Source organism: Hyperolius riggenbachi, chromosome 7 (assembly GCF_040937935.1).
Source record: "Hyperolius riggenbachi isolate aHypRig1 chromosome 7, aHypRig1.pri, whole genome shotgun sequence".
NCBI lineage: Eukaryota > Metazoa > Chordata > Amphibia > Anura > Hyperoliidae > Hyperolius > Hyperolius riggenbachi.
The window spans coordinates 225,823,093-225,849,912 of NC_090652.1; the positions used below are offsets into that span (position 1 = coordinate 225,823,093).

Genomic DNA, 26,820 nt, shown 5'->3' on the forward strand with positions numbered 1-26,820 from the left:
TACAGATGTCACATCGATTACATCCAAATGTTCTGCAAAGCTACACAGAATCCCAGAAAAATGACTGTGAGGGTTTCAGGTCCGTGGGCCTTTACCCAGACTACTTTCAATACTTCTAATTTATCCAAATCCAACTGAGCATGGAAAACAAAAGAGCTCAGGAGTTTCCGTCCGAAACCCATGTCGACTGCCCCAACATGTTCATTAGTGTCAGCAAGCTCATAAATCTTCATACACAGAAGCTCAATAAAGGTCCCTTTTCACCTACAAATTCAGCATCACTCCATAAAGAACATTGAGTCCAGATGTCAGCAATCCTTAAGGAACTATTTTGGAACACAAATGGGTTGTGACATCTAAACTTCCAAAATCGATGTCAGTCAAGATTTCTTTGGCCTGTAGTGATCTCCAAGATAGCAGTTCGAAATGAGTAGACTTGCGTGTTTTGGCAAAATCTATCCAACCAAAAGGAATTTTTGAAAGGATCAAATCTTGCTGAGCATGTACAATATAGGTCTGAGGTAAGCCACACCAATAAATTGAATAAATATGAACAGTACATTTCCTGTTTGGCATAATTTCCAATACAAAAATTATACAGAGTTACTAATAAAACACAATTTCGGAGGTCAGAATGTAATGAAGTAACCGTTGATCAAATATTTTTTAGACCACAGAAACTGTGATGGTAAAAACTAACTTCATATGTGAGACTTGCTCTAAACAATTGAGAACATATTTCATATCAACTTGGTACTTCATATTTTATCAAGGTGTCCTTTGACCTGGTCCTCATGACTGTTTCTTACATCGGTAATGAACTTTCAAACATCCCTGACATATATCAGAACAGATGCTTGTAAGTATACAGTATGTGAATGAGCTAAACTAGTTGTCTAGTAGATAAGTCTTTTTCCTGCAAAATCAAAGACACCCCTGCCCCCACCCACCAAGGCCAGCAGTTGGCATTCTCATCAAATAAAATTGCTCCACTAAAAAGAATTCAGAGCTAGTGTAAAATGCCTTTCAACTGGCAACACCAACTTCAATGAGAGAAACCGCGCTTTAGTAACTGAAAAGGCCTTTCAACACACAAAATCTCTTTAATAGGGTATTCCAATGCCCATTAATTAGTGAAGCAACCTTCAAATAAAGCTACTGTCAACGTGCGAGGGGAGAGATCTGCAAAGTGCAAGCGGAAGGTTCAGTAGACAGGCAGTGCAGGGTCTCTTGTTCTGATCAAACACTCCCTAAAAATGTAAAAGAGATACAGGGTACACCAAAGCACCAAAACAACCCAAAGTGGGTGTAAGATTTGATTCTAGAGAATAAAATTTCCTTTAAGAATACCGCAGTAAACATCTGTCAAGGATACCATTTCTGAACTGAAAGATAAGTAAGTGACAGCATGTGAGGAAGACATTGAAGGACGCTCTGATAAGAATGTTGTAGACATGTCCTAATTAACCTGAGTAACTGGGGCAAGATCAGACATTAATGAAAATTTCAGCTAATTTTCTCCATAGACACAAAGCATTTAATCTTGAATTCCTCACGGTAAATATTCCTGTATGAGACTTAGGTACACAGGTTTGAGTGGCATGTCATTATAAGGGGAAGGCTGTGTGTTCGCTGAGCTCACTCATTAGAAGGGGCAGCCTGTGTGGAAGACTGTCTCACTCATTAGTTCCTCTCTCCCGGGTTGGGACATGCATTATTCATTCATTACCCTTTTCCGCTTATGGAAACATGTGAGGAATTCTGTCTCTTTTGTCCCGTGCTTCGTGTTTTCTTTTGCTTCACTACCTATGTATAAAAGTCTCTGCTGACTTGTGAGGGTCCATAGAATTCCCTTCAAGCACTAACCTCTAAAGTCTCTCCACTTCCAGGAATGTGGAAATACGTTTCTATAGTCTACAGCTGGAACATGTAACTGTATCTCATACAAAAGATTGTTCATTCTGCAAACAGATCGTTGTGTCATTTTTATTTTGTCTTGTGAATATGTACAGGGCCGTATGTGGTTTTAATATACATTAAAGTAAAGCTACGTAACCAGAACACACATAAATCACTGGTCTGTACAGATTTATGTCCACGGCGTAAAGCAATATGTGGTTGTTTTCTTATTACACTGTATGATTTGACTTCATGTATGAAGCAGAATAACATTCAGTATCCACAAACTGCATATTTACTTACAGTTAAAGTTACCTTTCCAGATACTAAATACCACAAATTTAATTGGCCTACTTAGTTAACCCACTTGCTATACTGTACCTGTCCATAACAAATCAGCTGATATCCATCTGCATACCAGATGAGCTTTGATGAGGTATAGGCACAGCAGGTCATTTATGACCAAGCGGCAGATCACAAAGTTGCATGCTTCGTTTAATACTGTTCCACCTGCTCTTGTCAACTCCCCACTGTGCAGCTAAATTCACCATTTATTCATATGTTTTCTTTTTTAACTGAGCTGTATCATTTTATGTACAGGGTTCAAATGGTAATAGTGAGGTCAATTCACTGCCCAAGCTGTCCTACATTCCACTGAAGATACCATCAAGGTTTTGGGAGGTTTATCTCACGTATGGTGATCATTTAAAGAGGCACCATTGTGACATATAATAGAATGCAGCAAATTATTGAGGATACCCACTTTTACAATAACTTACCATCAAATAGCATCAAAAACACTTCCTGTATCTAAATATTGCTGTATATTGGTATGTAACAAACATTCCTCAGAGAGCACCTGACAGGACTAAAGATGTTGCCACCTGTGTTAGATTTCAGAATGGAAATCAGGGTGGGAAAAGATTGTACAATGGGCTAACCCTGAATATGTAATTTATACATGAATATTGTAAAAAATAAGCAATTTTATTACTTATATTATTTTCACTACAGTTCCTCTGTAAGCTGTTTGTCAATTTTATAAATGTGGCTAAAATGTAGTTGTTAAAGCAGAAATAACACCATTTTTTTGGTGATCATTTGATTGTCACCTTTATATTTAGGTCTGATAGGAACGGCAATCTAGGCTCAAAATCAGCAGAGGAAAACAGAATTTAGGGAATTTAGAATTTAGTGAATAATCCAATCATAATCCAAAGCACAGTATGTACACAACTAGCTTCATTGGTAGATAGCGTGTTTATGAACTATTACACCAGTGATGCCCTTAGACATGGGAAGAGAGGTACAAATATGTACCATACATTGCAATAAACATGTATGGTAGGTGATGGGGGAACACTGGTCTGCTTTGATGGGTCTGTTACTGTGACTGGGTTACTGCAGGTGGTAATAAAATATTAAGCAAGATTTAAAATAGATGAAACAACTTCAGATGCAGCTTGGTCTGGACTGGACTCATGGACACAGTGGGAGGGGCAATCCTATTTATGGTATAATCTACTTGACAGAATGGCACATTAGCCAGGGTTTGGTCTTCATCTAGGAGTGACTTTATTTCAGGTTCAGTTATATGTTCAGCCTGGTGACCTGAATCAATCATATTTTTTCTTCTCTTTCTTGATAAATGCATAGTAGAAGCAGTAGAATGTTGTACCGTGTTAGCCATCAGTAAAAGCAAGACGTTTCGAGTCAGGATAATACCATTTATTGGTTAACTTAGAGTTAAATAAACAGTAAGCTTTCGGCTAATAATAAGCCTTCGTCGGACTTGGTTACTGCATATACGGAAGGCTCATACAAAGCAAGCTAGATATGACAGCACAGTTCCTAGGAGAATAAAAGAGTAAGGGAGGAAATGACATCAGGATTTGCTTCAGTCAGAGGCAGTAAAGATGGAGAATGCCTGGAAAAGTTTTTCCTTTACTTAATATATAAAATTCACTGATATAAAAATATGGACAGTAAACATACATATGTAAGTAGAACAAGTATTAATCTACTTATATATGTGTTTTTTTCCTAGGGTAGTATGGCTGTCCCTGCTGTTTTAAGTGTTGCATGGGTTTATATTTTCAGACTGGTTGCTGCAGCATTTTCATGTAAAGTGACTGCTGTAGCTTAGTTTATATGGATACAACCAAATACCTGCAGGAGGAAGCTCTCTACAAAACCACTGGTCTGAAAACCATAAATCAGGATAACTTGTCCCAGGAATGCATGCCCAATTCAGATACTGTAAATGAAAAATGGAAGCACATATTCTGAGGCGTCTGCCCAACCAATACAGAATCTTAACCAGGTCAACAGCAGACATGTGAACAATTAGACTACCATGCTTATAATATGCATGACATCAGACAGAACTTACGCAGATCATTTACTGTGTATTGCAGCATGTATGGACATGTGTACATTTTTTTAATGTCATATCCTATTTTTTTAACACAAAGAAAAAGTTTTCTCTGATAATGTCTGGTTATCTGTCCACAATCACGCATTTGTGTTTCATGGGAGTTGTCCTCTTAAACTTTTCTCATGAATTATCTCTCATCTGTTTTCACCTTATCTTTTTAAAACCTTTAAATTACCCAACAGGCAAAAAAATAAAATAAAAATAAAATTACTACAATTAACATAGGAAAGGTAACAACAAAGTTAATTTAATCAGGAACAACTTTTTGAGAGATTTTGTTGCTTGGAAAGTACTGAAACTGTACACTATAAATCTCACTAATATCATAAATGTGAAAGTTTGGATGTTTGTTACTCGATCACGCAACAATGGCAGAACGGATTTGAATGAAATTTGGCACAAACATAGCACATTACCTGGAATAACATATAAGATACTTTTTATCCCCATAACCAAAAAGTGGGCAGAGACAAATACAAATTTCACTGGGAAAATGTAAACTGCAGCCATTCTTACACTGTTTATGGTAGGGTTCTCAAACTTTGCACAGTTGGTCACTGGGTGACTGGGATTAATATTCAGAAAAGTGGGTGGAGCCTACAAAAGCCAATCAAAATTCACCTATTGATTTTCAAGGGAATATTTAATTACTGCCATTCTTGCACTGTTCATGGCACAAGCCTCAAACCTGGTACAGTTGGTCATTGGGTGACTGGGGTTCAAATTCAGAAAAGGTGGTGGAACCACAGCCAATCAGATTTGTTTCATTTCAATGCAAATTATTGATGCCAAAGACCGCAAAGCTCACAAACTAGGTCATTGAGTAATTGGGTGTTAGGGTTAGAAAAAGTGGGCGAAGGCAACACCAGCCAAATGCATACTCGGGCAATGCCAGGCCATCAGCTAGTAAGGTATAAAAATACATAAGGAGAGACTTGAGGATCAACTTTAAGAAAACCTGTGGTCAACTTCACTTCGCATATGCAAAGGCAGAAGTCTGTCACATGCTTAATAAAGACGCTTATTTCAAAACAGCGCATTTTATTTGACAGTCTATTATGCAACTATCTGAATAAAAGAGCATTTGAAAATACAGATGGTGCTGGCCTCATCTACTGCCACTTCGCATATGATAATATTTTGAGAATTGTTCTTTAAAAATTAATATTAAGCTGTTAAGCATTGAAGGTACTAATTCACAAACCGCTTATAGAAAAGTACCTACTGTACGTTTAATATACTAATTGAATGGCTTAGTTCTGCATTTCACTTCTTATTGTGTGTTATACTACGGGATACAAATAGTCATGTCATGTTTTCTTTTATAACTGAATCTTGTGTTTTTTTTTTAAATGTTATATGCATACTTTTTTCAATAAAGCAATATTTAAAACAAAATTTAAAAAAGTTTTTACTATAGGTGAGAGTGTTATAATAATAAAATAAGTACCGAGTGTAAAAATCTTCACAGCTGCCCAACTAATGGCCAAAGGTTTATGCTCAAACAAACCCTTCATGGCTGAAATCACATTTATGAACACTAAATCCATTGGCTGTAATATTCAAGAGTGGCGCCCAAATCGAAACCTCTATAGTGAGTAGGGATGCTCATTCAGATTCCGCGGAAATGAAATTTCTGCATTTCCAATCTGATTTCTGCAGAAATACTGTATTACCGCAACTTGATAACTTAGTCCAATCAAAGTCAATCTACTCAGAAGTATTGGACCAATTAGAGAATGCAGAGTCTACTCAGAAGTATTTAGCCAATCAGAGGATGCAAAAAATGACAAAAAAAAAAAAGACTCCTCGGAAATCAGAAAACAGAATCTGAGGAATATGTAATCTGCATTGACACAATTGGAATTTCCGCAGAATTAGAACTCTGCATTTCCCTAATAGTGAGCTTTTCTGACTCTCTTGTTCATGTCTGTAGCAGTGCCCTGAACGGCATGCAGAACTGACTTACCGGTAGCCTGGGCAATATCTGATCATCGGATCATTAGCTTTCCTGGTGAACAATACATCCAAACAAGACACATGTGAGCAGCCGTTTCTATAGCTTACTTATTGCCAAATCTTGCACATTCCGTGACATTCCCCTTTAAGTAAGAACGTAGCTGGGCCTCTGTGTAGGCTTTTATGAGCTTTCTAAATCATCCACTTGTCTCAGTTGATGAGAGCTTAATTCATCCTCATCATTATTTACAGTTTAACGTGCGTGAGTCGGTAACATTATGCAGTACGTTCTGTGAGCAGACTGGCAGATGATGTTTTCTTTACCAACTGCTGCTAAGGAAAGCAACGTCTGACCTGTGGCTTCAGAGAAAGCTCAAAATATTGGCACTGAGCACTTCGATGTTGGAAATAACATGTCAAAGGCAGACATTGACCCTTTATACTCAGGCTGGAAACACTACTTTCTTTAGAGGTTGAGATATGGATGAAGAGACATAAAATACTTTTCTAACAGTGAAATAACAAACGGCTCTTCTGATACTGATACCAGCTGACGCCTCTCTAAACCACTCTGAATTTAACAATGAACAGCTGTCATTTTACAGAGAAACATGCAGTAAAAATAAAAAATGCACTTCTTGACTTCACAGTGAGGATTTTTAGAAATCCCACGTGGTGATGGGTGAACTGGGCAGGTAGAGGAGAAAGGGGCAAATGAACTTAGGGCCTTCTTATTTGACAAGACAGATCCAGTGTGCACATGCATAAGCAACATGGATCAAGCACTGTAACACTGCTGAACTGCCAATGCCATCTACTTTCTTATACTCCTATTATACCTAAATATGAACTTATTGATGTACTTAATTTTTTCCATCCTTCACCACTAACATAGTCCAGCACTCTACTGATATGAGCATTACATTACAAAGTTAAAATGTTATAAAATTATCCTCCAAAGTATTTAAATGAGGTTTTCTATTGTGGTGGCTTGCGCTGGGTAGGTCAAATGACCAGGCTTGGTCTGAAATAACAAAAAACCACTTTTCATACCCTACACGGAAAGTAAATGTCCCATTGTAAGCAATAGCGGAGCCGCCGCCGCACAGGGCAGCATGGCGGCGGCCTCCGCATCCCAGCCGGCGGTTCCCGATCAGCTCACGGAGCCGCCGGCACAGAGCAGGGCGGGCGCCGCCGCGGTTGACAGGATGGCAGCGGGTCCCGCTGCTCAGCCGGCGGACTTCCGTGTGCGGGCGTGCGCGTATCAAGGACCCGGCCTCTCAGAGAGCCAGAGGCAGAGGGTCATACGCACGCGCGCGAGGCGGCAGGATCTTTATTTCCTTAGGAGACAGGGCAGCTGATCCGGCGATCAGCTGACCCTAGCCAGCCAATCACATGCTGACCTCAGTTCCAGCCCCCTGGGCGGGCTGGTGGAACTGGGCTTCAGCATTTAAGCCCACAGATGTCATTTGCTCACTGTCTGCTGTCGTGAATACTTAGGTGTAAACGCTCAGACCTTAGCTCAGTTCCCTGGTGTTGATATCAAGGACATCACACCTCAGTTTAGGATTGTATTGCATATTTATCTGTGTCTTGACTTTGGCTATCCCTGACTACTCTCTCCTCTTCTCGATTTTGTACCTTTGCCTATTTGATTCTTAGTTGCCGACCCTGCCTGTTTAACGGACTCTGAATCAGCCTTCTGTTCTTGTACTGCTGCCGTCTCTCTATTGCCGAACCTCTGCCTGTCTGACCTTTCTCTTTTCCCCAGTGGAACGTCTCCCACTGGTGGGATATCTCTGAGGCTTGCCTCTCCGAGAGGCCTGCCCTAGCAGACGATTACTGCCAGGTGCTGAGATCCCAATCATCACTTGGGCCGAGGATCTCGCACACGGGGTTCCCATTCAGAGGTAACCACACCTCTGAGGAATCACCGTGTGGTGGATATTTCCACAGTCTTGTTTATGGTATATGTTGATTGTTATTCTTTCTGCTACATTATTCAGAGGTTAGTTATACTTGCATTATTGGTGATTCTGCAGATCATCAATAATCGAGTGACATCTGCATTATTGGTGATACTGCAGATCGCCAATAATCAGATTCTCTCTGCTTACTAACACCGATCATTACACCCATCTTAGTAGTACACTACATACCACTTGCTTCTTCTCTAGTTAGACCCACCTCCCTATGCTGTTATTGTGAATGGCTGACATTCACAGTAATGAGTCATACGCACAACTTGGGGTGAGGAAAGGGGTGGGGTTAATCACAAGGATAGTGGTGGAGAGGATGTGTTAAACGTCACTGACGGGGTCTAGGAGAGTGTTTTTAGAGCTGATGATATGGAAGGTATGGGAGGATATGCAGATACCTCCAAGTCTCTGCATGTTGTTATGACTTCACGTTATTTACATTCAGGCATCAGGCAAATTAACATCAGAATGTCAGTATAAATACATTATAGCATGAATCTTCTGTGTAAATGACTATTTTTTTTATACATTCCTAATTTGTAGATCAGCTATTGTTTCAAGGATAAGAGCGAAAGCAAAGCCCATACTGATATCTCTCTTGTTACCTGCACTCGATAAACCATTGTCGGATCTGATCCTGAAGCGTCTCCTTCATGTCTAGCCCCTCTGTCTCTCTTATCGTGTCCTTTATGTGCACCAGGGCATGCTGGTAGTCAGCTTCATGTTGATCTTGCAGGTCCGAGCGAAGGGCTTCTGTCTTTAGGGCAACTCCCTGGGCCATACTCACTGTGTTGAAGTGTGCAGGCGGAACCTGCAAACACAAAGGAAAGTTTGCCTGAAAATAGCTTTTGATATAGAAAGTCTACCCACTAATATTGTATGTTAGGCATGTTCAGCATTCATATATTGATACAAAGATACAATAATCATGCACATTTTGAAATTACTATATGTATTTAAAGGAAACCCAAGGTTCCATTTAAATAATGCTCATTGTCTGGCTGTCCTGCTGATCCCCTGCCTCTAATCCTTTCACCCTGAACCTGACCAGACCCTGAACAAGCATGCAGATCAGATGTCTGTGACAAATCTGACAAGATTAGCTGCATGCTTGTTTCAGGTATGTGATCCAGGCACTACTGAGGAGAAAGGTCAGCAGGACTGCCAGGCAACTAGTAGTTGCCTGGCAATCCTGGATAGTGTACTGGTTAAGGGCATCAGCCTTTGACATGGGAGACCAGCGTTCGAATCCTGTCTAGGATCAGTACCTATTCAGTAAGGAGACCTTAGGCAAAACCCCTTAACACTGCAAGGTGGCCTCTTGAGCACATCCCAGTGGCTGCTGCTCTTGAGCACTTCGAGACCAACAGGAGAAAAGCGCTATACAAATGTTCAGATTATTATTATTGTTGTTTAAAAGGAAATAAATATGGCAGCCTCGTTAGGTCTCACACCTCCGATTCCTTTTAACAGTCAGAGAAAACTGCACCAAATATATGATGTGGAACCACGACTACAGACTAGCTGTTCTAAAGTACAGATAGGGAAAACTATAAGCAACCATTTTCTTGCTGCTACCAGTAATGTACAATCATGTGAGAAAATAAGTACACCCCATGTACAGTTCTAACATATGTGGACATTTCAGTACTTCATCTTCATTCAAACTGTGTATAAAGATAAATGTGATGTAACGGAACAGTAATTCCCCTTTCCTATTGTTGGTCTAGCAGGAAAAAATCACTAGTGAAAGAGAAAAAAGGCTATGATCACACTATGTACCCTGTTTTGCTGCATCTGAATGCACTCTGCACACAATAGTATGGGTATGTTTACATCATGTATGGGTTTGTTTAAATCTCTTCGATCACATTATCTTCAGGCCCATTTTACACCTAATGCTTATGGTGCGATGCAGTGTGAGCACCACTCCACACCGCAGATATGAGACTTCATATGAGGCTGCGCCACAGTGTAGCGACAGGGTCATATGCATAGGCCCGCCCTGCAGGCATCATGTGGTAACGCGATGCAGAATTTGCGTCGGGAATGCAGCCACTCTGATACTTCCGTCGCATTGCATCTCGTAGTGTAAAATGTGCAAGTCTTCAGAGACTTGCATGGCCCTTGCGGTGGGACTGGGGTACTGTAACATGGGGCAACGCAGAGCACAAGTGTAAAAGGGGCCTAATACACTTTGTACCATACATTTCTGGATAACGTGTGCAACAATGTGTTACATAGCAATTGTTCATGCTGTAAGAACAATGTGCATGTTTTAAAACTAGAACGAAATAGACAAATGTATGGAATTAAAGAAGAAATACAGACATACAAATATATGTGCATGTGTATATAGAGTAGATAAATACATACATTTCTTAATCAAACATTACATGTTATGTATCCAAACAAATCAAACAATAAAAGGTTGATTGTACAAACACCTCTTCAACAACATATTACCAGAAATGCCATTTGATTCTGTCAAAAAAATAAATAAACTATACCCTTGGTTCTTGTATGATGATGACACTTTGTGGAAAAACTCAAATAGATGTCCCTTCTTATAATCATCCACCAGTGTGACAATGACTAGCAGTTCCCCTGGCCCGCACCCTCCCCCCCCCTACCCCCCCCCCCCCAACCCTGATTGCACTATGCAAAATTATTTTTAGCTGATCAGATCATCTATATAGTTATAGTGGCCGTCTGTCACCCACAGAGATCATGAAATGTCATTTCAGGCAACATTTACCCTGCATGTGAATAAATCTTTAGTCTCAGTGAATACCTGAACAGCACTGCTCAGTGTTTGGCTTTAAAGGACACCTGACCAGGGCAAAGCTGCTGTATCTAAGGTAAGCGCAAGATATGTTCAGGTTAGATCCTTATAGCTGTGCATGTTCTGTTCCTTGTGTTGTTCCCTCCGGTCTCTGTAATTGCGCCTTGAAAAAATTGACTTTTGGCTTGTGAATTTCAGACAGAAAGAGGCAGGTTTGCTGCAATGTTCTCTCCTATCACCCTCCCATTCCCCACTCTTCCCCAACCCATTCACTTCCCGTAAGAGGGGGAAATGTGAGGGAGATTGGAGGGAACATCGCAGTAAGCTGGCCTCTTCTTGTCTGAAAATTTGGCTTTAGCCAGTCAGATTTTTCAAGGAGTGGTCTGGGGGGAATGTGGACAGGAACAGACTACACACAGAGGTATGTGGATCCAGCATGAACTCCGGACCGATCTGGTGTCCTTTAATCTGATTCTAGTGTTAACTGGGACTCCAGGGGCAAAGACAATGCTTTAGTGTCTAGAAGAGCTGTCAGACATCCATTCACAATATCAACAGTGCATGTAAAATACCGTAATTCCGTTATGCTGGGAACACGCGTTAGGTTTCTTCACCCGATTTCCCGTGCAATCGACAATATGAAACGCATCGCAACCAAAATCGGAAGCATTTTCAGCACACTTGAGCGATTTTATGGGCAGAATCGAGTGTGTTCTCGATTAAAATAGTATCGGACATGTTGAAAATAAACGGTCAAAATGACTACTATCTTATCGTATGTTGGCGCGATCGATGAAGCGGCTTGATTATGTGTATGATATAGAGGCATTCAGGTGGCCGTATTAGAGTGCAGTGTCATCAATAGTGGGCGTAATTAGTCGAGAACATAGTAAAAACAGAACAGAAAACGTACACGTGTGTAGCAGGCAGACGATAAAATTACTGTAAATTATTGGTTGAGATCGCACAGGAAATCGGGTGAAAAAACCTAGCATTAGATTCCAAAAACAATGCAGCAGCCTCAATGAAAGAGGCAGCAGATTCTGAAGATCATCAATGTGAGATTGCAAGGCATTATTAAACAACGTTATTTAGGCATGTAAAGTACTAAATGCCTGATTTACTCAGGTTTGCGCTACTATTTCCCAACCCATTTCTGTGGTTTAACTACTGGCTTGAACAAAGAATGAATGTTAGCATGTATCAAATTACAAAGGCAAGTAATTTTGTTTCAGAAGTACAGTATTGCCTATTAGTGTTCATGAATCATGTGTCATTTGTCTTTCCGTAGCCTGGCAGAGTTTCCTAGACGTGTTCCCAGCGATATCTGCAGCTTGGATACTGACGACACCATCTATGTCACACAACTTGAGAACAGCCTCATGTAGGGGAAATAATACACTTCCCGATAGAGACTAGTGACATGTTCAATAAACAGGAAGTTCTGATATTGGGGACAATAGATCATTTAGAGCAGGGAAGTTTTAGAGACAAAGCTACAACAGAGCTCTGTATTGTGCGAGTCTCAGAATTTATGTGTGGCTTTAACAATGCAAATAAACATACTTTAAAAAAGCTGACTTGAAGGCAGACTATTGAGAACGCACTGTTAATACATAGCTGCCTCCATTTCATTTACAGAACTTGTAGCGGGGGAATGCAGAGGCTGTCATATTGCTAGCACATTAACAAGGCTATCAGAACGCCTGATGTACAAACTCCTGGGTCCCTGATTCAGCATATATGACTGACAGAGGATCAGCACAACTGCTGGGAACATAGTAAAAGCACAACGGAATATGTTGGATGCCGGGAATTTTGGATGCTGGAAATAGCTGCTAGGCTATCAGTAACCATTATTTTACTACTGCTAAACCTAGCCCTTTTCTTACACAAGCCATCTCTCTACAGGTGCCTAACCCTAACCGACCTACCCCAAGAACCCTAACCCTAACTGCAGTGGTTAGCACTGTCGGCTTGCAGTGCTGGTTTCCCAGTTCAAATCCTTGCCAGGGCACTATCCGCATGGAGTTTGTATGTTATCCCTGTGTCTACGTGGGTTTCCTCAGGGCACTCAAGTTTCCTCCCACATCCCCCCAAAATCCATGCAAATAGGTTAACTGGCTTCCCCCTAAATTGGCCCTAGACTATGATACATACACTACACGATATAGACATACGACTGTGGTAGGGATTAAACTGCGAGCCCTTCTGAGGGAAAGTAAAGTGACAAGACAATATACTCTGTACATCGCTGCGAAAGATGTCAGTGCAATATAAATACTAAATAATAATAACTGACCCCCCCCCCCATCATGCCTAACCCTAGCCACCCCCAACAATGCCTAAACCTAACCCCCCCCCCCACACACACACACACACACAATTCCTAACCCTCCCCCCCCCCCCCCCAAGGATGTCTAACCCTAACCAAGCCTCCTTACTGACCCCTTACCCATGATTAACCCCAACACACTCCCACCGCAAACCCCCTAATACGTTACACTGGGGAGGTTTGAGCATCCCATAGGCATTCATGTTAATAGCAGCTATAAAGGAAAATATGGGTGCTGGTGCCAAATTTCCCTTTAAAGCCACTATTAACAAACAAATTTCCAATTTCGTGGCCAACGCTGTTCTATATCTAATTAGTGTGGCGATTCAACATTTTAATTCAATCTATACTTGGAAAAAAAGGATTAAAAAAAAACCCCTCAAAACATCTATTTCTGCACTTTATCACAAGGCTGTTTAGTATAACAGCTTTAACCTCAGCGCTGCTTTACGTTTTGTTTTATGCCATGTGTAATGCTTTTTGCTTAATTAGTGTAAAAAAGTGAAACAGAATTAGTTCATTTAATAAAACCCTGATGTGCCTTTACTCTGGAGTTGAAGAAGCACAGAAATTTGTCAAAAAATACATGTACTTCTTATATTGTAAGTAATTGGAGGTTGAAGGAAATATGATAGTCAGTTCTGCTTAGTAATGTTGTTTTACTGGCGTATAACATGTACATTGTGGTTTGCACCTCAAAACCACAATATCTGAGCCTAAATGGCCCATGAATTTGCTTAATATGAGTGTAAGAGCGTGTCTGCAAATGGAGAAGCCGGTAAAATTCATTTTACATGTGACCTGCAGTGCTGTGTATGGGAAATACAGTATGTGAGGGCCAACTCTAACGGGCGAGATTTTGAGCTTTGAAGCACCATACCCTTAAAGCGAAATTGTTGTCTGACATACAATAGAAAAAAACTTACTCCCACCTCCTTATAATTATTCTGCCTGCCTTTATCCCCAAGTAAATTAATCTGTGTGAAAATCCTAATTCTCCCCCAGATCACAGTCCAGAAAACACCGAAAGGAATCACATTGCATGGTGATGTTATGCCTAGTATAGACAAAGATGTACAGTACGGGAAAGCAAAGCTTTGTGCTACTTACAATCAGTGTAGCTACACACAGAATCACACAGAATTGAATCTTTTATGCTTGCTGTATTTTTTAGCTTCTTAAATTCAAGAACAAATTCCTAACGTGATAAGTGTAATATTGTTACTGTTATTCAGCTATGTGATAAGTTCCAACGGGAGAAAGAATGTAAGTCTTTTGAACCCCATTTCACTAATAATAACAATAATAATAATAATGTGTTTTCTTAGTATGGTTTTTAAAATAGTGTGGCAAATCTATTGAAGAAGAGGCATAATTTTGCCTGTAATTCTAATTCTACATTATGACACCATCCAGCTACATAACCTTCTAGTTACTCCTTTTTTTAGAGCAGGACTGCAAGTGCCAACTACGTGCAACTACTGCAGGACTGCAAGTGCCAACATACGTACTTTCTGCATATGTTGAGGCTTGGAAATCCCGAAGCAGTTTTTTTTGGAGTGTTGTGCTGAGCGCAGTCATAGCAACAATGCTATGCTGCACACCTCGCATAATGGTAATTCAGGGCGCCATCGTTTACCAGACCCCAAATAGTATTTAACGCTGCCAGGGAGTTTTACGGCAGCAGAGAGAGCCATCATTCAGCTCACCCTATCTGGCGCCCAAATCAGATGCACTCTGGAAATCCATAGCCTGGGAAAAACTGTTGTGAAGAATAACTGTGTAAAATTAATGAATGTGAAATATATTCTAACATGCTTACCTTGCACAAATGCATCAAAATCCCATCTCTCCAATGGTATATTGATACGTGAAACGTGTTACAGTGACAGTTAGGGGCCTGAGTTAAAGCAAACCTGTGATTTTAAAAATGAAAAAAGTTATCTACTTACCTTAGTAAAAGGAAGCCTCTGAATCATGCAGAGGCTTTTCCGATAATTCTTGACCCCACCACTGCTCATCTTTTTCATAGCCGTGCTTCCGTCTGCGATTGAGCGCAGCTGCACTGTGCAGGTGCACTATAAATATCTCTTGGATAAGGCCCTGAATCACACATTTCAGGTTCCTTTCCACTTGTTATTTAGTTATATTTAGACTTATTTTATGGGCATTGCGATCACAAACTTTTGACTTATCTTGGAGCACTAATGTGTGACGGAGCAGTGCCTACTATTCCCTGCAATATCCCTGCTCCTCCACTGGATGTCACCTGCAGAGTCATTGCTTGTGACCAGTACAGGTAGTCCCCGGTTAACGAATGAGATAGGGACTGTAGGTTCGTTCTTAACCTGAATCTCTTCTTAAGTCAGAACATTGTGCCATCTCTGTCCTCTGTTCCTCCTCTGTGCCCCCCTGTGCCTCCAGTGTCCCCCTCTGTGTCACCTCTGCCCTTTGTACCTGTTTATACAAGTTTAAAAGCCACTTTTTCTTTGATTTTTTATTAAATCGATTTTCTCAAAAACTACAAGTCCAATTTGAATTTTTTTTTTTTTACTTGTTCCGATGGAAACAGAGAATCCATGCCATTCATATCAGTGGGTCGTTCATAAGTCAGGCGTTCATAAGTGGGGGACTACCTGTATAGTCAATGCCTTTCACACTCTTTCTAATCTAACTGAGGGTAAGAGCTAATCTGGTTCACCTGAGGCATTAACTGCGCACCAATACATCTGTGTGCACCTTTAAAGGATCTTGCAACTGTTATTAGCAATTTGCACCTCTAGCAGACAAGTGTGTAGTGAGCTGAGTTATAAATCAGTGCTTTATAATGATAGGAAATAAACACACGCTGAGTAAAGTAACATGCACACAGGTACTCTGAGCCATGTGATAATCACTTCGGACTGTTCTGTGACCCGAGGAAACCGGTCGATACCTGTGAAATGTGTTATCTGGTGTTTGTTTAATATGATTACTTTTTTACTTGAACTATGTCTAATTTCCCAAGGTAAGTTCCTCTTACCTTTTAAACAGTTTTTACATATTTTATATTTTTGGGGGCGACTCCTTCCCTCCCAAAAAGCTACATGCACAGTTTAGATTTCTTTCAGCTGTAATGATCATTCCAAATAATTTTGTCTGAAAAGTGAACAGGAGCTGCCTGATGTTGTTCTGTTTCCCTCCATAGAACAGTGTCATTTCAGTTGACAAATATGTTAAGTCTGTACTGGGCTTTAATCTGCATTCTGACTTATCTTACAATGTTGATATACCTTATTACAATGCAATTCAGACTTACATTTTTCTTCATTTTCATTCAAATATTTTGTGTATTGAATTTAAGTTAATTTTCCAAACTATTATTATGATGTATTCCTATAGTGTTGACAGGTTCCATAGCATGACCACTAACTGTCCCTTAGAAAAGGAAATCTAGAAATACAAATTACTGAAGGAATGTGTGATGATTTGCTCAGCTGCCTGTGCAGGCAGGCAGCCTTTTGACCATTGTGTAGGTTTGCATGCTGCAGGACTCTGGAAAGAAGAGCTTCTGTCAGTTTTGCAGCTTGTGCTTGCAGAGGAATTTGCATACGTTGTCATGCAAATTGCCTGGCCACATTCATTGGAGGCGTGTACTATAAGTACTATGTCTTTCCCACAATGCTTCGCTGGTCATAAGGATTTCGTCCTATGTAACACTCCTGGTAGGGTGTCAGCCTTACTCTCTGTTTGAAGATCAGCTTAGAGTAATTCCTGGAAACTGTGCTAGGCAGATTTCCCTAGTGCAGTTAGGATTGTTTATCTGTTTTGTTTGTCTGTTGTGATTGTCCTGTCCCAGCGGTGGTCGATAGGAAGTCGTTCTGATCTCTGTTCTTGGAGCATAGCTGGTGCAGCGGTTGCTACCAGCTATCTCTTCTGTTCTGCCTCTCTGGATAGCGCTAGCCACTTTTCGCTAGCGCTGTGGATCCTTCTGTTTTGTCTCCTGGGATCGCGCTAGCCACTTTTCGGTAGTGCTGTGGATCCTTCTGTTCTGCTACTCTGTATCTGGATCGCGCTAGCCACTTTTCGCTAGTGCTGTGGATCCTATCTCTCGCTTGTCCCTGTTTTCGTGTGTCTGTCTTGTCTGCTACGACCGCTTGCTGGAGGCTCGGTGAGGTAACCGTTAAGCAAGCGTTCGTGTCCTCTGTTTCATGTTTGTCTGTCGATGGTTAGTTAGGCGTGCTTCTCTCTATTGTGCTTATCACGTGGAGACCGCGCATAACCGCGTGCACTGTTGCGAATGAGTGCGGTGTTCGCGGTTAGCTAGCGTTTGTTATTTTCCGCATCTTCTCATTGTATTATTTGCTGTGCCTTTGCTACCTTCGTATTCTATTCTGATCTGCCTTGTGTCACGTCTGGCGATTGCACCTCTCGCGATCGCGTTCCTATTTCATATCTGCTGTTGTGTGTGCGCGGTCGCGGGGTGGTGACTGGATTGGCGCGCACACATACAACCTGTCCCTTTGCTCGTTCTCATTCGCAATCGCCTCTCTTGCGATTGCGTTCTGCGCTTCGTACAATTCCTGTCTGGCATTTGTGGAGGTACAGAGGATTGGTTCCTCTGCACTCCCCAGCGCCATCTGCCGACAGGAATTTCCCTCTACAGGTGCGTAGCACCTTTTGCTGGGTGCCTGCAAATATACGCTTGTGGAGGATTTCCACCGTATCAGCGCACGCGTTGTGCGCTGATCACGGAGAAAGTTCCACAATCGTTACAGTATGACCAGCCCAAACCAAAACCCCTGTGTAGACGGAATTTCCGATTTGTACGATATTGTCGAATATGGCTCTTGTACCCTTAAGAGATTTAAAAAACTTGTACCTGAATCAGCAGACGAATTTTTGTCTGAGTGTACGAAACTGTTAGCGAACCCTGAATTCCAATGCACCCCAGTGTCTACCTGGGCCCCCCAAATGGTCTACATTCTGTTGGGGGGCGAAATGTCAATGTGGGCTTATGATGTGTTAGATCATACCACCCTGAGTCAAAGACCCCTGGAATTCTTGGCCTTTTTAATTCACAATTGGCTGAGATTACCTCAATTACCATACCCCTTAATGAGTTGTTGTCAGCAGCTCAATCAGCTGTTCCATCTACTCTTTCATCCATAAAGCAGCCATCCAAAGCCTCTAAGTCTAAACGTAAAAGATGTAGGAAGGCTTCCCAGCGGAAAGATCCGTTGCCCATAGCAACCACAAATAAAAAGGTTATTTCTGTCAAGTCTGAAATGGGCAAAACCATGCAGTATGATAATGATGTTTATAATGCATCTGCTGATCAGTTTCCAGGTTTTTTGCTCCAATCCAAAGCTTATGTGGATCCTGCTATAGGTAGGATCGCACACTACATTAAAGCAGTTAAAAAATCTGTTCTTGTTCCTGAACTCCACCCCTATGGAAAATAATCTGGATACTGGCCTGTTTGAACCCCCATTTGCTTCCTGGGATGTTGGGGCCTTGCTGGAGGAATTCGATTTTGATTGGAAAGCCTTTTGCGATTTTTACATTGCAAAAAGCGAAGATGTCTTGAATGCTTGTCTTGATTCTATGTACCTTCTGATTGATTCCGATGAATGTGACAAGGATGATGTGGATCTGGTGATCTATGTATGGCAAACAATTTTGGATGAGTTGCACACACACCAACCAATTGATTCCAATAAAGAGACATCATTGTCGGATGATTGTTCTTGCCTTTCTGGGGTAAAGCATGAGAGTCTTGACTTTGTGCAATCTGAAATGAATGAGTATGCCGCTGTGGTTGATTCCTGTGCGAATCCTGAAGGATTCTCTCCTGACAGTGTGCAGTTTGAATCTGTGCGATCTGATGCCTGTTTCTCGGATGTTCCTGCAGATTGTGATCGGCATGAGTCTGCCGGGTTCCTCAAGGATGTGTGGGATCCTTTGTCATTTAGAAACAGATCTTTGAGATCTTCCATCTGTGACCCTGCTATGGGGAAAGTTTCTCGACTGTGCAGCGTCAAAAGTAAAATTAATATGCCTAATAAAGTTTATCTTGTTGATGTCGCTATTTCTTCTGCAAATGATTCCCTGTCTCACCCTGTTCTCACCTGTAAGGGCCCGTTGCCTGGAGACAGTAGCTCCAGTGTTTCGGTCCTAGATGCCTTGCAGTCTGCTCCGCAGATCGCGGAGGTTTGCGCTATGGAAGCATCAGTTTCACAACCTAAAGTGAATTTTGATTCGCAGGTTTTGCGTTCTGATTCCTCGGATTCGACATTGTTAGCTGAATCTAAGAGTGAGACAGCGCTTCGGTTTTGCGAATCTGATGCTGAACCTTCTTTGCCTTATTCAGAGACGCTTTCTCTGAGCCTGCCCTGCACCATGAATAACAAAACGATGTCCAATCACACTGACATTTGGGAGTCCCTTTCTTGCTTTGAAGAAAGTTCTGACTCTCCACCCTGTACTCTGGATGAGTCAATATTGCCTTGTACAATATCTCCTGCCCTGCCCCTAGAGGCTCGTCTAGGTATTGCTGCTATTTTTACCTGTCTTTCTGCAGTTTTGGAGTTGCAAGCTAGTTTGACTGCTACGCAGAATTCTGGGTGCAGCGAGATTAAAGTTAGGGAGTCAGTGTGTGGTCCAGTGAATATTCCTGTACGTTCCACTCATGATGATGAAATTCAGTCTCAGTTTATGGTGGAACCTTCCCTGGGACATCTGCCCTGTTCTCAAAATAAAGTTCCAGTTTTGCCCTGTAACATGGATAGTACAGAATCCTTCTTAGAAAACTTGAAAAATGATGTTCCTGAGGTCTTGTTTGATGTTCTGGAGGTCTCCGAGTTCCTCCCAAAGGGTGCAGAACTTGTAGGAGATGTCTCCTGCCCCCCAAGTCCTTCTGAGGTGTTACCCTCTGCCGTAGGCATTGCTGCCTTGCTGGCTACCTTTTCAGCTCTGATGGAGCTTCACTCATATGTAGTCAATGATGATATTATTGTCACAGAAATTTCTGAATTTGTATCCGAGTCTTCTTTTGAAAGTCCAGTGCCTGTGACCTCCACTCATGATGATTCTCTGTCCGGTACTGGTTTTGGTCTTGTCGTGCCGGACTCTGAGGTTGGCAGTTCCCCGACATGTCCTGAGGTTTCTCCTGTGCTGGTATACCCCAGTGTGCTCTGTGACCCAGAAAGCCCAAGTGTGCCTCGGTTACCAGCGTACTCAGATGCTTCCTCGGTGGAGACATGCTCTGATATGGCCTGCCTGCTTGCATGCCCAGAAGTGGTCCCTGAAAGTCTTGATCTTGATGGGTGTTCTCGTAATTCTGAATCCGGAATTGTCATTGGTTCCATGGGGGTTCTTGGTAATTCTCCATGTGAGCCTGGTGATTGTTCTGCCCTCTTGGGATCTCTGTGGAGCTTCAAAAGGTTCTGGGAGATTCCGGGAGAAATTTTGCTTGGTCCCCCGTAAGATCAACAGTGGCTTTTGTGTTGTAAGGGACACTTCGAACAGGTATTGTGGCAGGTTTGGTATTTTCGGACGCTCCTTGGAAGGTGGTGGGTATTGTCTGGAGGGTGTCGATGGCTTCTTCTCTGGCGTTCACAGTCCTGATGGGTGTTATACTGAGACTGGTAGTACTGATGGGCATGTTTCGGTGGCTTCTGTTTCCGATGAGGTCGGTTTCGGGTGGACTGACTCTGGAATTGGACCTTGTCGGGCTGCCCCGACCTTCATGAGTCTTCAGTTTGAGTCTGTTGCTAATAGCAGTTTTGAGTCATCTGGAATTCGACCCTGGAGGGGGGGGGGGGGTACTGTGATGATTTGCTCAGCTGCCTGTGCAGGCAGGCAGCCTTTTGACCATTGTGTAGGTTTGCATGCTGCAGGACTCTGGAAAGAAGAGCTTCTGTCAGTTTTGCAGATTGTGCTTGCAGAGGAATTTGCATACGTTGTCATGCAAATTACCTGGCCACATTCATTGGAGGCGTGTACTATAAGTACTATGTCTTTCCCACAATGCTTCGCTGGTCATAAGGATTTCGTCCTATGTAACACTCCTGGTGGGGTGTCAGCCTTACTCTCTGTTTGAAGATCAGCTTAAAATAATTCCTGGAAACTGTGCTAGGCAAATTTCCCTAGTGCAGTTAGGATTGTTTATCTGTTTTGTTTGTCTGTTGCGATTGTCCTGTCCCAGCGGTGGTCGACAGGAAGTCGTTCTGATCTCTGTTCTTGGAGCATAGCTGGTGCAGCGGTTGCTACCAGCTATCTCTTCTGTTCTGCCTCTCTGGATCGCGCTAGCCACTTTTCGCTAGCGCTGTGGATCCTTCTGTTCTGTCTCCTGGGATCGCGCTAGCCACTTTTCGCTAGTGCTGTGGATCCTTCTGTTCTGCTACTCTGTACCTGGATCGTGCTAGCCACTTTTCGCTAGTGCTGTGGATCCTATCTCTCGCTTGTCCCTGTTTTCGTGTGTCTGTCTTGTCTGCTACGACTGCTTGCTGGAGGCTCGGTGAGGTAACCGTTAAGCAAGCGTTCGCGTCCTCTGTTTCATGTTTGTCTGTCAATGGTTAGTTAGGCGTGCTTGTCTCTATTGTGCTTATCACGTGGAGACCGCGCATAACCGCGTGAACTGTTGCGAATGAGTGCGGTGTTCGCGGTTAGCTAGCGTTTGTTATTTTCCGCATCTTCTCATTGTATTATTTGCTGTGCCTTTGCTACCCTCGTATTCTATTCTGATCTGCCTTGTGTCTGGCGATCGCACCTCTCGCAATCGCGTTCCTATTTCATATCTGCTGTTGTGTGTGCGCGGTCGCGGGGTGGCGACTGGATTGGCGCACACACATACAACCTGTCCCTTTGCTCGTTCTCATTCGCAATCGCCTCTCTTGCGATAGCGTTCTGCGCTTCGTACAATTCCTGTCTGGCATTTGTGGAGGTACAGAGGACTGGTTCCTCTGCACTCCCTAGCGCCATCTGCCGACAGGAATTTCCCTCTACAGGTGCGTAGCACCTTTTGCTGGGTGCCTGCAAATATACGCTTGTGGAGGATTTCCGCCGTATCAGCGCACGCGTTGTGCGCTGATCATGGAGAAAGTTCCACAATCGTTACAGAATGTATATGTATCACGCTGGTGCGTGACAAGATAGCGTACAGATAAATATACAACAAAAGCACAAGGCGTAGTTTAGATCAGTCAGAACTTGTGCTCAAGTTAGAGATATCACGGTACAGAGTCGCTAGGCAAAATCGTAGTCAAAATCGAGCAGAGTCAAACACGTAAGTCAGATGACAGTGGTATTCGAAGGATCTGGCTGAACCGAAGTCGGGGACAGGCCGGGTCGGTAACCTGTATCAGAAGGCAGCGGTACAAAAGGGCAAGGCTAAAGAAAAGTCAGGAGGCAGGCGAGAAGTCGGTACACAGATAAATACAATCAGATGTTACAGAATAAAACTATATACGAAAATAACAAAAGACTGACTAACTAGAGTACATATATATTGTGCGTCTACACAATATATGAATGTAGTTCAATCACCATCTAGACCTAGAACCAGCGAACTGATTAATATCAAGGCCAGCGAGCAACTGACTCGCTTGGCCTAATATACCCTAGAAGAGGGAATGAGCCCAGCCCCCAGGAGGACGGTCTAGCATTAGACACGCCTCCTTAGTCTGTAAGAGCCGCTCTGGCTTGCGCCTGGGCAGAATGCGCAGGCGCGCTTCCTGATTCACCGCTGGATGGACGCCGGGGATGCCGTCCAAAGCTGACGGCGCTGGAGATTTCCGTGCGAGTGAGTCCCACTGGAGACGCCGCGGGAAACGTCGCAGGACCCACCGGACTGAGGTAAGATCCTTACAATATGCTTTGCTTACAGGGTTTGGGACTGTCTGACCAATAATGCAGAACATAGATATCAGGCACCAGGCATTTTCACCACGCATTCTAACTGGTGGTATATGGTGTTTAAAAGGGGTTTAGCTTACTAGACATGATAAATGTTACAGAACACAGCTGCAGTGATGGCTATGAGCAGTCAGTTTACAGGTAGAGACACAGTGTAGATATATGCTGTAGCCAATGCCATGTTTATTTACATAGATGAAAGTCTGTGTTTTTCTAGCATTGGCCTGAACTTTTCTCATTTTACTCGAGCAATCGAATAACACTGAGTACCCCTATGTTATCATTGTCTCAGCTACTGTTTAGGTGTTCAGATTTATGGCTTTCCTTGTAAATCTCAGACTTGTTACCCTCCAGCCCTTGCAGTGTTTCAGTGCTTCAGTCCGGTTATGGGCCTGAGCCAGAGACACCTGCTTGGCATGTACAATGCTTCATTGTCTGGGAAGGAAGTTAATTAGCAGTAGCAGTGGCAGGTTGATATCCCCTGGACAGGAGGTAATTCCGCTAGTCTCCTCCGGTTCCAACATTGAGAAATCTGCAGTTCTCCTGCAAGACCTTCCCACAATTCAGATCCACGTGTTATTTGTTAGGATCCAACCACACATTCATTGCCATTGCTTTGTCACAGGTTTCCTGATGAGCAGCTGCTTAAGTGGCTGAAGGGAAAATGACTGTGCTGCCCCTTCTTTCCTCCTCAAGAGCAACAGGGGAAAAAAACACTAAATAATAAAACAAACAACCGCTGCACTAAAAAAACAAACTCCTCCAACATAATGAAAAGAAAACAATATGGGACTGGAGAATGCCTCTCTTGTCACACAAAGTCATTCAGCCCTCGGCTTTTCATTCTTAGCGAATCTATAGTGTGTGTATGTTAAAGGGACACTGCTGAAACCCTGTTCATTTTAAAGCTACGTGTGTTTTGTGTGTCAAGAGTCATTTCCAGGCTTCATTATGCTGCCCAACAATGACAATTTGTTCTTTTATCAGGTCATTCAGACTTTCCTGTCAACTGTTCATCATTTCTAGGAACTTTTTTCTACATTTTCTGTACATTACATTCCCCTCCTGTGCTCATGACCAACTCTTGAAAGTCTACTAATAATAAGGAACTGTAGTGAAAGTAACATAATGAATAAAATTGCTTATTTTTTACAATATTCATTTATAAATTATTTAGTCAGTGTTTGCCCATTGAAAAATCTTTCCTCTCCCTGGTTTACATTTTGAAATGAATCATCTGTTGGTGACATCTTTAGTTCTGCCAGATGATTTGTGCAGAATATTCCTTACTCAGCGTTCTATGCACAGAGGGAGAAGCTGCTTAGCAGTTAGAAAAAGCCACTATTTCCCACAAAACAACGAGGTTCAAAGACTTACTGTCAGGACCATTGTCATGACATCACGCTGTGGGAGGAGTTTCACCACAATATCATTCATACAGATTCTCTGATGATCTATTCGAGAAAAGATAAGGAGTTCTCATGGGAAAGGGGGTATCAGCTACTGATTGGAATGAAGTTCAATTCTTGGTTAAAGTTCCTCTTTAACCACTTGAGGACAAGAGGTTTATACCCCCCTAGTGACCAGGCCATTTTTTACAATTCAGCACTTCACAACTTTTACCAGTTTACTGCTTGGTCATACAACTTAGCAGGCAAATGAATTTTACCTAATTTTCTTCTCACAAATAGAGCTTTAATTTAGTGATATTTTATTGCTGCAGCTACATTTTTTTTTTAAATTAAGGGGAAAAAAGCAAAACTTTTACTTTTTTTTTACAACCCTCCCCCCCCCCCCCTAAATTGGCCCTACACTACGATACATCCAGTACACTACACTTACATAGACATTTGCCTATGATAGGAATTAGATTGCGAACACCTCCAAGGAACAGTTAAGTGACAAGGCTATACGACTATATGTGCATCGCTGCGTTAGATGTCAGTGCTATATAAATATATTTTTGTGTATAAGTAGAAAAAACAGCCTACCAGGGTTGAGCAGCCGCTGGCAGGCTGATTGCTGTACCCTGTTCTGTGTACTAATGGGAGAGCTCACTTGTGCAAACACAAGCTCCTGTCAAATCTCGCTCCTCACGAGATGACGCCATAAGGCGTTGCTGAGGAACAACAGAGCCACTCTGCGACCGCCAATCTGCGTTAAGCGGTTGCAGAGAGGTTAAAGGACAACTTAAGTGAAAAAATTATGGAGGCTGCTATATTTATTTCCTTTTAAACAATACCAGTTGCCTGGTGGAATCTGTTGATCTATTTGGCTGCAGTGTTGTCTAACTAACACCAGAAACAAGCATATAGCTAATCTTGTCAGATACACCTGATCTACATGGTTGTTTAGGGTCTAGGGCTAAAAGTATAAGAGGCAGAGGATCAGCATGATGGCCAGGCAACTGGTATTGCTTAAAAGAAAATACATATAGCAGCTTCTAAATATCTATATATGCATTTGATGGTTAATCTATATCCATCCACATTGTACCTTTATAAACAAATCAACCTCTGTATTAGTGACGCCTGTCAATAGGAAAGGAAGAGATGGAAAACTGTACCAACATTGTGACAGCAATAAAACAGCCATAAGAACCAGACAGATGCTGTAACTGTAAAGCACTATACAGAAAATTAAGTACAGTACCACATTTGCATATTTGTACACCAGTGAAACGTCTGTGAAAATTCCTTGAACAAGCTGGCAACAGCTGCTAGATGGACATAAAATGGCAATGATTGCCTGTACAGCTCATATTCTGTTTATGCCACACAAGACTCTTAACTACACTGGTGATTGGGTTACACCAAATGTAGTAACTGATGCAGGTGCAGGTAGTGATATACTCACTCAGCCCCACCAGAGTATGGCTGGGCGACTGAAACCACATCTTATTAGTCCTGGAATCACAGACCAAAGATGAGTGGCATGGATTTTGGCAGGATGCAGTGTTTGGCTGTTTACAGACCTGCAGTGATGTTAGCACTGACCAGCTCTACAGTAGTAATAAAGTAATAAATTATGACAGTAACACTAATTTCGGAGGGAGTTCCACAGCGCTTTTCAAGGAATATAATTTCACCCAATTTGGTCAAATAATGCTCACTCCCCAGCTGAAGAAGGCTTCGGAAAGTCTTTGGGAGCCCGACTGTTTTCGAAGATGGGCTGCTCCATACTGCACATGCGTGAGCACCCTCTCTCAGTATGGAGCAGCCAGTCTTCGGGAGGACTCGGCTCCCGAAGGCTTACGAAGTCCTCCGTGGCGAGGAATTTCAAACACGGGATCCAGCGCTGCACCAAGGGCAACCGGGAGAAGAGAGGGAAGGCTCTATAGGACCCAGAGCCTTCCATCTCCTTAGGTAAGTATCTGACTTTTTTTTTACAGACAGTTCCCAATGACTTTAAAGGAAGCATCAGTGAAAAAATAACAAATATCCTGTGCTCTCGCTGCAGCTTCGATGTCTCTCTGCGCAGAACGCTCAAGACCAAGTGCGTGTTATTGACAGCGGCGCTCGCATCGAAC

General features: G+C 42.3%; 1 protein-coding gene across 2 annotated transcripts in view; it reads right to left on the reverse strand.

Annotated features, from left to right (window-relative positions):
- IQCA1 (IQ motif containing with AAA domain 1) overlaps nucleotides 1-26,820 on the reverse strand; it is a 249,948-nt gene that overhangs the window by 105,754 nt on the left and 117,374 nt on the right. For both annotated transcript variants that reach the window (XM_068245328.1, XM_068245329.1), the window contains exon 6: nucleotides 8,880-9,085. In XM_068245328.1, the coding sequence (XP_068101429.1) occupies nucleotides 8,880-9,085 (206 nt within the window). The remainder of the gene's footprint in view (nucleotides 1-8,879; nucleotides 9,086-26,820) is intronic.